A 16,367-nucleotide genomic window follows, 5' to 3' on the forward strand; every position below is an offset into this window, starting at 1 on the left:
GAGGGTGAAGGTTGGGTGAGGAGCACTGGTAGGTTGTAGGTGGGTTGGGAGTTGATTTTTTTTTTTTTTTTGAGAGAGAGAGAGAGAGAGAGAGAGAGAGAGATTGGGGTGGCTGACCTAGTGTGTAGTGCCGGAACTTTTGTGGGGTAAATAGTCATTGTTTTGGGTCTATTGTTCACGTGTTATGATGTTTGGTGGAGTTTTTATATGTTCTTCGGTTGGTGATATTTACTGCATGTGTTGGTAGTTGATGTTTTGGTATTGGCACTCGTGGTTGATTTATGTATCTTAGGGGAAGAACTCAATTCCAATTTTTTTGGTATCGTCTGTTGTATTTGAGCCATATAGATCATGGGAAGTGACTGATTCCAATTTGTCATCATAGCTATGTGAGTTTTGCTATTGGAGCTGCTGTTGACTTATATAGGTCAAGGGAAGTGTCCGATTCCAATGTGTCGTCATAGCTGTTTTGGTATCGTAAGCTGCTGTTGACCTATATAGGTCAAGGAAAGTGTGCAATTCCCGTTGTTTCATGTGTTGGTTTTGTGGTATTAATAGTTGCGGTGTGATTATAATTTTTGGAGTAGTTGGTTTTTATTTTGTGGTATCGACAATTGCAAAAACAGACATAATGTCTTATGGGATAACAGCAATCAGTGATAAAAAAGTCAGTAATAAAAAAAAATTGCAATCAAGACGGATTTTAAGTAACATCGACAATTGCGGTTGAGCTATGTAGGTGAAGGGAAGCAACCAATGCCTGTCGATATTGTGAGTGTACCGGAATTTGTGATTTTGTGGTGTTTTTATGTAGTCGTTTTGTGTGGTTTGGGATCGTGGTGTGTGCCTGTATGTGTTTCTATTTAGTTTGTTCCCACCCATAAACCCTCAATTTCCCGCACTGGTCTCGTTAGTTTGATTATATTTTTGGAGATAGATGTGTTTGTTGGTTTTATATCTATTTTTGTGTTTATGTAATGACGTTATAGGCGCTATATTGGAGATATTGAGAATGGCCGTTTCCACCATATTAGTGAGAGTCAAAGCAGACGAGTGGAATCGGACGCTTCTGTAATCCAGATAATACATATTTTGTAGCTAGTGATAGCACTTACAATGACATGGAGAAAAAACTTACTCTGAACATAGAAAATGCAAACCAGTATTTCAGTAGTAAGTTTGTTCATAATTGGTGCACACACAATGTACTTGCAGTCCCAATTCAGCAGAAATATCCATACTGAAAATATCAGCCTGAAATATGGGAACACAGACATACAACAGACAAGTAGTTATATTTAAGTATTTGGGTGTGGTGATAAAACTGGGAAAATTATGTTGATAATGTGTATCCAAAAATATGTACGATTCTTATCAGTCCTGTAACGTAAAACTCTGTTTTTCTTGCTTGTTTCAAGCTGTCATACCTGGCACCATGCAAGATGATCTAAGGAGATATAAACGTAAACGTTATTCTTGTTGGTTTATCAAACATCGTATTTGTTTGTGTAACATGTGCCTGGGGTTCATCTATTAATAACGCAGTAATCTCGCATATACAATCTGTGTTCGGAAATTATATGACAAACTGTCACGTAAAACAATAATACCGTTCTCTATCAATACAACCAACGTCATACGGCTTGGTTTTTTTAAAATGTGAAGTTGTGTGATATCTTTAATGTTAATGTTACTCAATTACAGATATTGGAGTTATGTTTCGTACAAATACACTATAAGACATTGTAATATATTCGATCTCTTTTATTAAGGGATACAGTCAGACTGGAATTATACTGTTACTAGAAACCTCGTTACTTCGTTTCGGAAAACCACTTGGCAAGTGTTCTGTTTTTAAGATCACTGAAGGTGGCAGTACGAGAATATGAATATAACGCCAGCACTGCATTAATTTAATCATTTGTAGAATGTGCAACTACAATTTATCTATCAGTAATCACTCAATAATACTAGCTTCCTCATGCACAAATGAAAGACCGAATTAAAAATGGCACTGTTTGGAGAGATCTTTAATACGGTGGATCATTACTTTCGTAATACGCAAAATTGCAGGCTTCAATACGGAAATACAGAATACGTCAACAACTTCGGAAACCTTGAAATTAAGATGGCGGCTGTTATTTACTCGCGTCTCGACAAGAGTCTTGCGACCCGCTGGTCGCAATGCTGCGCTTCCGATTCGCTACTGTATATGACGTCATGAATTTAACTGTCAGCCAATCAGCATCGCGACCAGCGGGTCGCGAGACGCAGGTTCCATGTATATGATGTATATATACAGTCTTTTGCGACTGTCATCAAAGTCTTATTTATACCATGAGCGTTTCGCTGTATGTTGAAGCATCTTCAGTGGTCAGGTTTTTTCGTTTCCTACTTTGTACTTAACGTTGATCTACACACAGGGGCGACTTCTTCTGTGTTTCAGAGTTTTGTTAAATAATGGAATCCCAAAAAGCACTGTGTGAAGTGTGCGGTAAAACTTTTATGTTCAGGAAGAATTTGTACAAACATATGAGACATTGCCACGACATGGACGTAAATTTAAATCTGGGTAAAGAAATGGGTGACATTTGTGACAAAATATTTGGTCCGTCAACTAACTTTAGCAGGTATCTAATATTTTTCCTTATTTCAGAGTTTTATGAAATAATGGAATCTCTAAAAGCACTGTGTGAAGTATGTGGTAAGACTTTTACGTTCAGGAAGAATTTATACAAACATATGCGAAAACGACACAATGTCGATGTAAATAATAAGGATAAAGAGAGGTGTAAGATTTGTGGCAAAATGTTTTCGAGCGTCGCAGCACTACGTCGTCACATCAGAATACACAGTATAGCATGCAGAAAGGTAAGAAGTATGTTGTGAAAATAATTTCAGATGTTTACAACACGTTTATATCCATACCTCGCCAGAATGTAATTAGTCTTTTGAACTCTGTGCTGGTTTAGGAAGCTCCCTATTTGTAGCGTTTCACCATTTACCGTGTGTATGAAATCTGCGTTTTCGGATATATAAGCCTTGATTTAAATGGGGGTGAAGTAGACCGACAAAAGTTTTCGGTAACATTAGTGACTTCTACTTCCTTGTATCTCGGAAGGCATGTTTGAACCACACTTGCAATAACTTCCATTTATAAAGTCGTTTTGATTAGTAAAGTATGGTCCCACAATTGCTGCTTTTTAAGCCTACAACTATACCACACTCAACAGCCAGGCAGCTCCACCCACATGTGGGGATTTTTCCAAGTTAACAAGCCTGCTAGCTGGTTGCTTAATTTGGTTCCCAAGCCTCATGTTTTGGTATTTTATGACTGCAAAGGTGACAGATTCACATTTATTTAGGATTAGCGGTGCATGTGAGTAACTGTACTGCTAAACCAATGATTTAGAAGACACCAGTAGATTTGTGATAACATGCTGACCAGGGATCCAGCACCCATGCCTCACTGCTGTCCAGTGAAACAGTCTTCAAGGGTCATGAAGATATATGAAATTTCTCAGTGCATCATTCGCTTCATATGACAGTTTGCAAACCTTGCAGCGCAGTGGCTGCTGTCGTGCATGTATGCAACGTACCGGCTAGTGTTGAAACCGCTTACTTTGGGGATCCACAGTTGGTTATGATATTTTGGAAATAAATTACAAAATCATTACATCCTTTGTGCTTGACTTTTTGTCCAAGAGTAACGTACATAAAAATCTTTGAGGTGCTGGTACAGGTTGGCAAAAGTTTTGTTCTGTACTGCAGGACCATTGCCACACATGATTTTCTGCAGATTTGTTGCTTTTTGTTTTAGTAAATTCAGAAGGTCTCTGTTAATCATAAACTCTGTTTCATGCTATAGGCTGTCATTGACTGCATAAAACTTTTGCAATGTATTTGATCATTTTCCACAAAATATTCAATATTGGTGAGCTCAGTAGCTTGGCTGTTTTCAAAAGAAAACCTTGGACAGTGTTCTGTACAACAAAAATCAAGCACTGCAATCACCTTGGTAGGCTGAAGTTTTTGCTTCATAGTTATCAGATACAGTGTCTGATCTTTTGAAATAAAGTGGAAATTTGTTTCTCATAACTCCCAACACTGTATAAAATTATTTTCTACTTAAATGTGATCACTTTTTTTCCTGTAAGGAAAAATGAGCACATTAATCTGATATGGAACCTCTACTTGTCATTTGCTGTTTCCAAAATGTTTTGTTCTATCAGATGCTCTTGTATTTCTGCAAACCTGTCAGTAATTTGTTGCTTAGTGACTTTTCACAGAAATTTTTCAAGTTCTATATTATATCTCACTTGGAACTGAACATCCTTTCACAAATGATGTAAACATTTTCTGTCTTAGTCTTCCATTAGCAAATGAGTTTTGTCATTTTGTATTACTTATTGCTTGCTGAACTGTACACCAACATTTTGTTTGACTGCTTAGCGCCCTCCTACAGTTGAAAAAAGCCATCGGACTAGAATATTTTCTTCATCTGCATTCAGTATTGTCAGAGGACAAAACTTACATGATTAGGGACTTTCACCATATGCTTTGGAATGAAATGTCACTCTTGGCACATCAAAATTATTGACTGCAGTAGTCATAGAGATGTCTGCATGGACAAATTTTGTAGATTTTGTTATTTGTTCAGACTTATAATTTCTCTTGGACTCCACACCTGGAACTTGATGCTCCAGCTATTGACTGCAAGTTGTTCCAGTAATTCATAGAAGTAAAATTTCATGAGAGGAAGTCCTAATGTAATTAAATTTGGTCACCGATATGTTTTGAACTGTGTAAAAATAAAACCATGGTACTTGTCCTTGAGAGGAGCCATCTGATTGGAACGTCACGAAAAACTGTACACCAGTCTTACATAATCTTCCTTAAAATTAACAGGTGGGATAGATTTTTTTTAAAATTTTGGATAAAATAATTTTGGGTATGGGCCATGTCATTGTAAACTACTAAAACTACTAAATTTCTGATGTTTGGACCAAGTTCCTGTGGTTCTGTCCAGGGCAGTTTTATTCCCTACAATACCATTTATTCCCAGGTCTTCGTCATTCACCAGCCTTGGCTGGGCAGACTGTGTCAGAGTTACAATCAAGTGATTTACAATATAATGAATTACAGAATAACATCTAAACTTTATACAGGTAATGTATATAGACTGTGTCATGTTCATTGTGTCCATTCGCTTTCTTCACAGTCAAAGAATTCTTGGACTGAGTATAGTGGGCATTGTTTTAGGCCTCCAGCAATTTGTTTCTTGAAGTTGTTCAGCGGCAGGGTCTGCAATTCAACAGTTAGTTTGTTGAACATCCTCACCGTGATCACCGGAAAACTGTCTCGTTTTGAACAGTCAGCAGGTTGGTAGATTTATGTCTTCTTTGCTGCGGGTATTATGTTTATGCATGTAATGCCTCTTGCTGTAGATGTCTAGGTTTTCCCTTATGTGGATGAGGCATAATAATACATAGTGGCTATAAACAGTCATTATTCCCAATGTTCTGAATAATGGTCTGCAGTGTTCCTTGCTGCTGCTCGATGTAATAATTCTCATTGCCTTCTTTTGCAATAGCAGCACATCCTCACAGCCTGCCGAATGACCCCATAGCTGTAATCCATACAAAATGTGGCTATGGAACAAAGCATAGTAGGCAGTTACCAGAAACTGGTCTGTAATCACTTCTTTTAATCTTCATAGGAGATATATTACACGAGAGAGTTTCTTGCATACATGCACAGTGGTCCATTCCATGAGCGTTTATGGTATAGGTGAAACCTTACAGTTTCACTGATTCTATATGGTGAGAGTATGTTTTTTCCAAGGCAGCATATCATATGCTGGGTTTTTTCTTCATTTATTTTCATCTTGTTGGCGGTGAACCATTTATTAGCGTTTTCAAACTGTACATCAGACTTCATGACTGCTTGGGCAGAATTTTCCCCTTTGACAATAAGAGTGGTGTCGTCCGCAAATTGTAGTGTCTCACCAACTTCACTTAGATCACTTACAAAAATGAGGAAGAGGAGTGGGGCTATGGCCGAACCTTGTGCACGCCATGTTCTACCTTCTGTTCCTGGGATGTTGCTCCTTGGATTGAAATAATTTGCCTTCTGTTTTCCAAGTAAGGCTGAAGTGTAGCTAGGGCTGTTCCTCCCACACCATAGCATTTTAGTTTTTTGAGCAAGATCTTGTGGGGGATGCAGTCGAAAGCTTTGCATAGGTTGCACAGTGTGAGTACCACAAACTCTCTCTCCTCAAGTGTCTGCATTACTTTTCTTTATAAGTCTAATGCTGCAGTGGTACAGGACTTTCTCTTCTGGAACCCATGTTGTGCATCTTTGAAGAGATTGTTTTCTTCAAAATAAGTTAGGATCTGATCTTTCATGATGGATTCAATCTCTTTTACTAGTATAGGAATGATTGATAGTGGCCTAAAACTTGACACATTATCTGGGTTTCCTTTTTTGTAAATTGGTACTGTCCTTGCAAGTTTCAAGAAATCTGGGAAAACTCCTGCAGATAAGCAGTTGTTTATAGCTGTTGCTAATGGCTGTGCTATTTCTCCAATAATTTTCTTTAGGACAGTACAGGACACCCATAGATATCTTGTAAGATTTTACTATTTTCACTATGTCATTTGCATGTACTTTTTTCCATGTTTCAAATTTACTGTGATAGTCATCAGGACTGCAGGCATTAGAAGAGAAGTAGGCTTCTTCCTATGTTCATTTAACAGAGTCCAGGCTGCTTTGCACGGATTATAGGCTTCTCTTCTGAATCTATTATTCCCCCTCCTTTTAGCTTCTTCTACTTCTTTTCTGTAAAATCTCTTGGCCCCTAAGTAATTGCTGTGTAACAATTGTTTACTATTTGGATCTGTGGCTGCTTTGTCACAGTCATTCCACATTATAACAATGTTTTTTTTAGATTGGATAGCTCAGGTATGTACCATGTTTTTGCATTTACTATTTTCTGTTTTCCTTGTGCTTTACGTGTGTGGCTTTTCTTTGGTATCAGTGGGAACATCTCATCAAATTTGGTTTTTAGTGTCTGGAAAAGAACATTTAAGGCATCATTGGGTTTTGCTTTTATAATTAGTTGCTGCCGGTTTATACTGGACAGTGAGGCATTGAAAGTGTCTAGTTTTGGCACTATTCTTCTGTGAAACACATAATTTGATTGCCATGTATTTGTCTGTTGGTTACCCAGAGTCTTCATTTGTAGTTTCATGACTAGTGCACTGTGGTCTTCTATCATTGCATCAACTACATTTATTTTGTAACTCCAGGTATCTATATTTGTAATAATGGTGTTGAGGCAGGCATTACCTCTAGCTGGAAGTCTGTTTGCTACAAAGAGACCATAACTATTTACTAAATTCAAGAATGCTCTCTCTTTTGTACTATTTTCACCTATGTGTACATTAAGATTGCCACACAGTGCAATTTTTGATTTAAGGTGTGTTATGTGATGTAAACAACTTTCCAAGTTAGTAATAAAGTATTCGAAATTTCCATTTGGTGCACAGTACACGGAAACAATAATCATATTCATATCTACTAGTTCTAAGCCAGCCAGTTCTAAATCCATATCTGAGCAGTAATTTCCCAGGTCCACATCCCTAATGTTGAGATTTGTATTGGCATACACAGACACATCTCCATGAGTGGTAATTTCTCGATACCATGAGCTCACTATCTCTAGGTATTCAGTGCATCTGTGATTTTCACCCTCTTCTTTGTCAAGCCAGTGCTCACATCTGGCTTTGCGTCTTCTATAAATATAGACAACAGATCACATTTTGTTCATAGATATTCAACATTTACACTAGCTAAAACTATGGGTACATTATTTTGATTACAGTTTTGTGGACCTGCAGTTGCAATAGTAGGCTCTATCGTTCTGCTGCCTTGAATGTTCTCCGGAACATGCATCAGTCCAATATAATACTATTACTAAATTTAACAAGCAAATGTTAGACATAATGTATTAAAGAAGAGCCTTTGTCTTCATGGAAAATTGCTGTCAGAGCATCAGCAATCACTTTACAATTTCTTTTCTCACCAGAATAGCTGAGCATTCGGGATATGTTAACCTACAATGTTGCCAGACTGTGAAAAGGATAGACTGCTACCCACCGTATAGAGGATATGCTGAATTATGGGCAGATACCACAAAAAGACAGCAATACATTTGGGCTTTTGGCCAAAAGGCCTTCTTCTAAAGTAGAGAAACACATATACATGTATATCTATATATACAAAAGCACAACTCACACACACATGACCACTGTCTCTGGCCTCTGAGGCTGGACTGTATTTGGCCCACTGCACCTGATAGAAGAAGCAATATGTGGGTTGTGTGGTTAAGGAGGTGGCTAGGGAGAGAAGGGGGAGGAATAGCAGGATAGAGGTGGTGGAAGGTATAATGCTGCTTTTGGGAGCATGTAGGGATGTGGTGGGACACGATAGGATTGTTGTAGTGCTGGAGTGGGAGCAGGGAAGGGATAGGTGAATGGAGATCAGGCACTAGCTAAGGATAAGGGGAGCACAGGATATGTTGCAGGGAGAGTTTCCACCTATGCAGTTCAGGAAAGCTGGTGTTGGTAGTAAGGATGTGGTTGGCAGCATGTTCAGCAACTGGCTAGGGTGGTTCACCTGTCTCTTGGCTACAGTTTGTTGGTGCCATTCAGGCAGACAGACAGCTTGTTGGTTGTCGTGCTTGTGTAGAAAGCAGCACGGCAATTGCAGCTTAATTTGTAGATCACGACTGCTTTCACAGGTAGTCCTGCCTTTGATGCAGTAAGTGATGCTATGACTGGACTGGAATGAATGGTGTTGGTAGGGTGTATGGGATCTCTGGATCTCTTGCAGGGACATGAACTATGAGGCAATAGGTTGGGAGCAGCGGCGGAGTAGTGATGGACAAGGATACTGCATAGGTTTGGTGGGTGACAAATATCACTGTGGGAGGGGTGCATGTAATAGCAGGTAGAATATTCCTCACTTCAGGGCACATTGAGAGGTAGTTGGAACACTGGTGCAGAATGTGATACAGTTGCTCCAGTCCTGGGTGGTACTGAGTCACGAGGAGAGTGCCATTTTGTGGGCGGATGATGCAAATGTGGGAGTTGGTAGGTGGCTGGAGAGAAAGTTATGTGGGTGGTGGAATATCACTGTGGTATTGTAACAAAATTGAGATAAGTGTCAAACACTGCAGCACTATCGAAGACTAAAGCTTCTACCTTGTATGATTTTTTTAAAACTAGGTAAATGAAATGTCCAATAACCTTGTAAAAAATGGTCCATGAATGAATATTACCACCACCACCACCACTACTACTACTACTACTACTACTACTACTACTACTAGTTTGTGAACTTGTGTTCCACTTGTCTTCTGTATGTGGTTGTTTCTTGTGTGTTTACCCTGCACTTACGGTCTCCTTTTAGGTTAGTTTCAGCAGCTTCACTTTAAGTGGATAACAGACATGATTCTCAAAGTTCTGCTGTCAGTTTTTAAGTAAATAATTGTTCCTTGACAGGAAACTAGGACACTTTGTATGCCTTTAAATTTATACGTACATACCGTGATTATTATTACAGTCAAAACTGATATATCAGTTCTACCCAACTGTTAGTTAATTCTGCATCACTCGTACTGTGTAATTTCTTTGTGTGCAACACTGCATGTTGTTGCTTAAATATGTATATGTGCTCCCGGCCCCTCTCTCCAAACCTTCTGCACACACACAAACATTTAAAGTTCTGAAATGGCTTCCTTGTTGAAGAACTTAAATCTCTTTTCTTTGTCTTTAAGGTATCGTGCACAGAGTGTAATGATTTTATGTGCCGTTCGATGCGAGACCTAAGAAACCATCTAGAATGTCAACATGGAATTAAGATTAAAAGAGAAGAAATGGAGTTTGAATCTATGGAACGTAAGGAAACAGTGGTATATCTAATATCTCTTTTGAAAAGAATATACCCATGCAGAATTGTTGCTGTCAATAAAACCACATTTGTTTTTTCAGAGTTCCTTCAGTGGAAAATAAAGATGGAAGGTGAAAAGTGTGTCTCATTTGTAAAGAAAGGTGGTGGGATAATAGACCCAGAGAAGTTCAAAACTTATTATTTCTGCCACCGTTCAGGAAATGTCATAAAATCAGGTATGGGCCTAAGGCTGAGGGGGCCGTCAGTCAAAATTGGCCGCACGTGTCCTGCATCTTTGATAGTGACAAAGATGCCATCAGGAAAAGTCAGTGTCCAGTTCTATGCGACACACACAGGCCACAACTTCTCTGTGGGTTCACTGCACCTCACTCCTGCTGATAGAGCAATGGTTGCTGACTTAATTGCAAGTGGACTATCAGACACAGAAATTTTAAAGAAAATAAGAGATGGTGCCCATGACAGTTGCTTTAAAAGGGTGCATATGTTAAAAAGGAAAGACATTTATAATATAAAAAAACAGTATAAACTAGATACTTCTTTAAATAGGAAAGAAGTAGTTAGTGTGGAACAGCCATCATCAGTTATCAACATTGAGAACTTGCAAACTGCAGCACAGAACAGATGTCAGCTGCTAAAAGAAATTATGGCAAGTGTTGGCAATGAAAACATTGGTCATTATATTGAGTCACTGGACAGACTAATACGACAAGTCGCTGTAACTATTGCATCTCAGAAACAGAATTTTAGTGGTAGACAAGAACTCCCTGGACCTCTACATGACCATACGTATGTCTGACCCATTAGTTCCCATAACAATTTTTGTCTGATTTTAAAAATTCTTACTATTTTGTTGTCTTATCTTAGTTAATTACAAAATTGTTATTAAGATAAAATTTAGATAAATAATGCCCACAGAACAGAGCAACAATGAATGTGGGCAGTGGGAATAGGTTAAAATTTCTTGTTATAACCAGCTTTTGTGATACTTAATTTGAATTCAAATATTTATTCAGTGCTGTTTGCTGATAAACAACACTTAAACATTTCTTGTTGTTCTTCCAAAAAAATATTTTATACTTTTAATGGACAAGAAATCAAATTTCAGAGTCATTATTATTATTATTATTATTATTGTTATTACAAATATGAAGTGGAAGTACTAAAAAATTATAAGATACACTTGCATCATTTTGCATGCTGAAAGCTTTTGAAACAATGAATACGGCACCCGACGCCACATTTTTTACATACATTATTTGAACAAAAAGCACATCGAATTTGGGTTGAGTACATTATTTTTTCCATCTAACACCACTTCGTCAGCCACATTCCACTTTCTTTTTGACTTCTCTAAGTTCTTCAGGGGACAATCTTCTAAGATTACTTTGACGATAGCCCAGATGAAACCCAACATATAAAGTCCAAGTTCACCTGCTTTGCATCTAGGAGTCTGTCTGTACAGCAGCCACTCTTAGTTCATGCTGCAGTTTAAGAGAGATTCTAGTAATAGCCAATACGATTTGATTCCTAATGCTTATGCAAAGGCAGCAACATCTTGAGTGGGACAATCCTCCCCTCCCATCTACGTAATAGAAGATGCAATATGAACTGGTTGTGGTACTGTTATTTCACTTTTATCTGCATTTGACCATCTGTTAGCTGAACATCAGCTTATGTTAACCTACATTAATGACATTATTGTTATTATACTGTACAATAGTAATCTCTGAGTTCAGATCATTTATCTGATGGGAAAAAAAACACATTCTTGTTTTTTTTTCATGAAGTTGCATGTAAGGATAGAAGCACCATCTACTCTTTTTCACTCTAACAGTTCCTGTTCAGTCATGACCCCCCCCCCCATTCTTTTTAGGGTTTCTAGAAACCTGAGAAAGGTAAAGAAATTATCAAAGTATACACTGTAGGTATTATGATCTGATTGATCACAAACTGATTTCCCTACGCCTAATGATGGCATTGTTACCTGCACAGACACCTTGATAAAATGTGCCACATATCCCAGAAGAGTGCATAAACTCCACACTTTATAGCCAAAATGCACAGGTTTGCCATGTGTCTGCTGTTTTTTACTGTGATGAGCAAATTGGGGAACAATACTTTCATCACTACTCAAATTAGCGTCCTGAAGGAAAGCATTAAAAAACATTTAGCATGTACCACAAAGATTTATCTTGGCAAACTTTTCATTGGATTCAAGTCTAGAGTTGTCACAGGCATGTAAATATTTCAAAATATCTGTAAACTTCTTCCTGCTAAAACTTTTGAGACTCCTGGAGGATGAGAATTACCGGACCCTTCCAAATACATTCTACAGGAGATAGCATTATAACCGCTAAGAAACAAAATACCAATGAAAACTTTTGTATCACTTTCAGTAACCTCACCTACACATTTACATTTTCTTTGGCAAAATTTTAGTACAAGAAGTAATGAAACAAACATCCTCATTAAAAAATATTTCAGATAATAGCAAAAGAGAAAAGTCTTTCTGTAGCCATTGTTTTTGGTTCCATGTACATTCTGGAGTCAAAGGAATGGCCTGCTTCCACAAGCACTTGGATGGCAGCTGCGATTTATTTTTTGCACCTATCTTTGAGGAAATTTCAGAAGTGATTATAGTAGACTCACTGTCCACAGAAGCCTTGCTTGGTGGTAGTTATAACTGCATATCTACTGGAAAACATACATTGTCTATTTCTTCATTTACTTCATTACTTTCATCAGATGACTGATTTCATACTCTTAATCTTCAGGAGTGCAGTGCTCATAACTTAGATGAGTGTGTTCCAGTGGCTGTAATATGATATGTGCATCTATAATCTAATTCTTTTCCTCCAAAATGACAAAGATTTTGTCTAGCATCAATTGTTATGAAATAAAATAAAAAAATATATTAATTTGGAGCAACCATTCCCACCATGGCCACTGCCCACAAATATGGGCATGTACAAGGGTTATTCGGAAAGTAAGGAATGATTGGTCATGAAATGGAAAATATAATGAAATCTGATGGAGCTTTGCACAGAAGCGCTGGGCACAGTGTCTAGTACACCCGTCAGTCGCATCGTGTCGCTCTTTTCAGTTCTGAGCTCACAGTGAGAACGTAAAGATGGCTAGAAATTAGCACCTCCCGCCAAGTATGAGGGCCCGGTGAAAGATTTTGCCTGAATCTATGCAATCCACATAACATAACTGTCATGTGGTTCGTTCTACATGACAATTCTCTGCCACACTCTGCACGGGCAATGATGATGCTCCTGCAGCGTTTTCGATTGGAAGTGTTTGATCACCCACAATACAGCCTGTAATTGGCTACCCCTGAGGTTCATCTCAGCTCAAATGTACCGCTAGATATGAAGACAATATTTCGACACAGAGAACAAGCTGCAGCCCAGAGTAGAAGATAGCTGGAAAGCACTGGCGGTTGTCTTCTATATTGAGGGAATTGAAAAGTTGGTACAACTCTACGACAGATGTCTAAGTCTGAGCGGCGATTGTGTAGAGAAGTAGCTGGAAGGTGTAGCTAACCATTGCAAATAAAACAGTTTTGATTATCACTGTGGTTTCCATTTAGTGACCTATTGTTCCTTACTTTCTGAATAGCCCTCATATGTTCTCGTGGGTATTGTGAAATACACATTATCATTATTGAATATTGACCCTTTTTAGTTGTTACAATGGATGCTTATAAATACCGATAATATGAATAAAGAAAATTGAGTTGTGTGAAACAACATAAAATGTGTACCTTTTCTTGTAAAACATGGACACAGAAAATGACTTCTGTTTTGTCAGTTGACACGATGAACTGTCACAGTAACAAAATGCAAATAGAATGCCTTGTTGACTGGGAATACCAACAGCTGTCCTCCAGTTCAAAGTATTTATACTTTAAACATGTAGAAATTTTACACAATAATATATTTAATGCCAACATGTAGGCAGTTGGCACTAATAGATCAATATCACGGTGTGTGACATGCTCTCAGATTTTCATTATTTATTTTTGCTAACTGGACTTCATTTATCACAATTTTCAATCAGCCAAGAGACCCAAGCTCTTTCCAATGCTATGCTGCCCTGCACTGCACTGCAGTCTGCAATTATGGCTAACTCAGCAGTCACTTTAGTATCATATGTTAGTAATCTGTACCTAGGTGGAATGGCATTGTCACCGTGCACTCTCATTTACTTGCATTCTCATGAGAATTAACAATGCCAGATGAACATCTCCTGTACATCTAGTAAAAATTTGTTTCACTGTCTAAAATTAAATATTTTGCTCCAGTTGTACAGATCCCATTAACATGAAAACAATATCTATCGGTCATTGTGACAAACTGAGATGCACATTGTTTCCAAGGAATGCCTTTGCATAATTGTTTGTCACCTACCACACCTGTTAAACCAGTCACTGAAAACCATTTTATGTTAGGAGAGCCATCATTTTTGCATTTGCTGCACAGGCTCAGAGCATGCATTAAGAACTTATACTTTGTTGGTCCTCCTGTGCACTTTACCATTATCCACTAGTATATGACAGTTAATATTGCACATTTTCACAAATTACAGTACAAGGGTTAATTCACACAATCATTGTCACGAAAATTAAAAAATCTTTTGCCCCAACTCTGTTCCACATACTCAAGAGGTAGCAAAGCTGACACTCGCCATGGTCCATCCCAGTCCTTCGAGGCACCTTGTCGGTGCTTCCGTTTGCAATGTAACAAGGCCCTTTGGCTGTTTATTGCTTCTTTTTTTTTTCTCTCGCCAGTCCTGGATCATTTCTACACATTTTCTTTCAAAAGATATTATTATTATCTGCAATTAGACCCTGTTGGATCACACAAAGCTTCTTGATTCTTTTTCCTTTTTGTCCAACCTGCTCTCATTTTTTCTGCATGGGCCCTCTTCCTTTCCTCTGTCCATTTTCTTCCTGCTTTCTTCAGAGCTTGTTCTCTGACTTAACTTCCCATCTGTCAGCTTTTTGCTTAAATACTGTTCTGTCCAACATATCTGAATAATTTATGCTTTTTGACCTCTTTTAACCAGGGTATAGTTTTATGTCCTTCTATGTATTTAAGAATTTTGTGTGTAAGTCTTGTTTTGGGAAGCCTCAAGACGTGCTCATAAAAGTTTAATCACCTTTTTCTAATGTCTGAACAATTTTCTTATGTTTGGACAATTTCTCAGTTGTTCGACAAAATAGCTCTCTTCCGTTTTATTTGGTCTAGTATCTTTCTGATGATTTTGCGTCCTTCCTTTAATAAGTTTTCTAGGCCACCTTTATGTGGGCTGTCAGGCTTTCACTGGCGTACAGGACTTCAGGTTTTAATACTGTATTATAGTGCCTAATTTTAGTGTTTTTGGACAAGCATTTTTTATTGTACACCTTGTAGGTTCTTCCATAGGCTCTCTTTAGTTTCTGGAGGCGAACGTTTTGTGTTATTTTCTCTTAACCCATAGGTTCAAGGACTTTACCTAAGTATTTAAAATATGGGACTCTATTGCTCTGACCGTATTTTGTAGTCAAGTTTTGGGTGTCAGTTTTTGTGGTGATGAACTCAGACTTTAGGAAACATATTTGCAGACCAACTTTCTCTGCACGTTATTTAAGGACTTCAACCTGTTCAATTGCTGCTATCATCCGCTAGTAAGATTAAGTCATCAGCAAAAGCTAAACATGAAATTCTGATGGCATCCTTGACTCGCCCCATCTCTATAGGTTTCTACCAGTTTTTATTCTTCAATTACTTTTCCCATTTGCGGATGACCTTGTCCCAACAACAAAGATTGGCTTATATGATTGCACCTTACACAATTGTTTGTTGTGAACAACAAATCTAGAAAAATTATTATTACTTAGTAACAAATGAAGTGGTATCGTTACACATGTTCACACATTTCTTCATGTTATTATTCACATAATAATGAGAAGAAATGAACTAAGGTTAGGTAATACAATCTGCTAACATAGATTTTTTCCCCTTTTTCTTTAAATCAAAAATTTCAAACCAACTTAATTATAAGCCTTAAGATATTCACTCAAAGTAATGGATGTTTTGTGTGAAATAACTTATTTTCCAACAGGATAATTTTTCTTGATGGTTTGACATTAACTAAGTGCAATTCACCCAAGAATCCTAACTTTATCCATCAAGAATTTTTTGAAATCCTATCAAAAAAGAAAACTTACTATTACTTAACTGATCATAATTTAGGTCCACACTATTTGGTAAAACAAATATTAAATAAAAAAGCTGGGTATTAATTAGTAGTTTGGCACCTGTTTCAAGTCTTTCTATTTGACACCACTTGGGTGACTTACTGGTTGATGAAGACAAGATGAAATGATTTGGACAATACAAACA

At 37.7% G+C, this 16,367-nt stretch overlaps 1 protein-coding gene across 2 annotated transcripts; it reads left to right on the plus strand.

Moving 5' to 3' along the window:
• The first annotated feature begins 2,282 nt into the window (after window positions 1-2,282).
• On the plus strand, window positions 2,283-13,690 carry LOC126244561 (zinc finger protein 354A-like). Of its 2 annotated transcripts, XM_049948251.1 has the most exons (5): window positions 2,286-2,351; window positions 2,447-2,572; window positions 2,657-2,871; window positions 9,842-9,962; window positions 10,056-13,690. In XM_049948251.1, exons 2-5 carry the CDS (start codon window positions 2,461-2,463, stop codon window positions 10,769-10,771), a joined length of 1,164 nt encoding a protein of 387 aa, XP_049804208.1. In that variant the 5' UTR covers window positions 2,286-2,351; window positions 2,447-2,460; the 3' UTR covers window positions 10,772-13,690. The 2 variants fall into 2 exon arrangements, with proteins under 2 accessions (XP_049804207.1, XP_049804208.1); XM_049948250.1 differs by having other exon boundaries at window positions 2,283-2,572.
• The last annotated feature ends 2,677 nt before the right edge of the window (window positions 13,691-16,367 follow it).

Source organism: Schistocerca nitens, chromosome 1 (genome assembly GCF_023898315.1).
Source record: "Schistocerca nitens isolate TAMUIC-IGC-003100 chromosome 1, iqSchNite1.1, whole genome shotgun sequence".
Classification (NCBI taxonomy): Eukaryota; Metazoa; Arthropoda; class Insecta; order Orthoptera; family Acrididae; genus Schistocerca; species Schistocerca nitens.

Excerpts from the sequence above, each read along its gene's own strand:
- LOC126244561 (XM_049948250.1), top strand. The coding sequence starts at position 2,461 with ATGGAATCCCAAAAAGCACTGTGTGAAGTGTGCGGTAAAACTTTTATG. Across the intron at positions 2,573-2,656 it reads GGACGTAAATTTAAATCTGG|AGTTTTATGAAATAATGGAA; the intron begins GTAAAGAAATGG and ends TCCTTATTTCAG. Across the intron at positions 2,872-9,841 it reads ACAGTATAGCATGCAGAAAG|GTATCGTGCACAGAGTGTAA; the intron begins GTAAGAAGTATG and ends TTTGTCTTTAAG.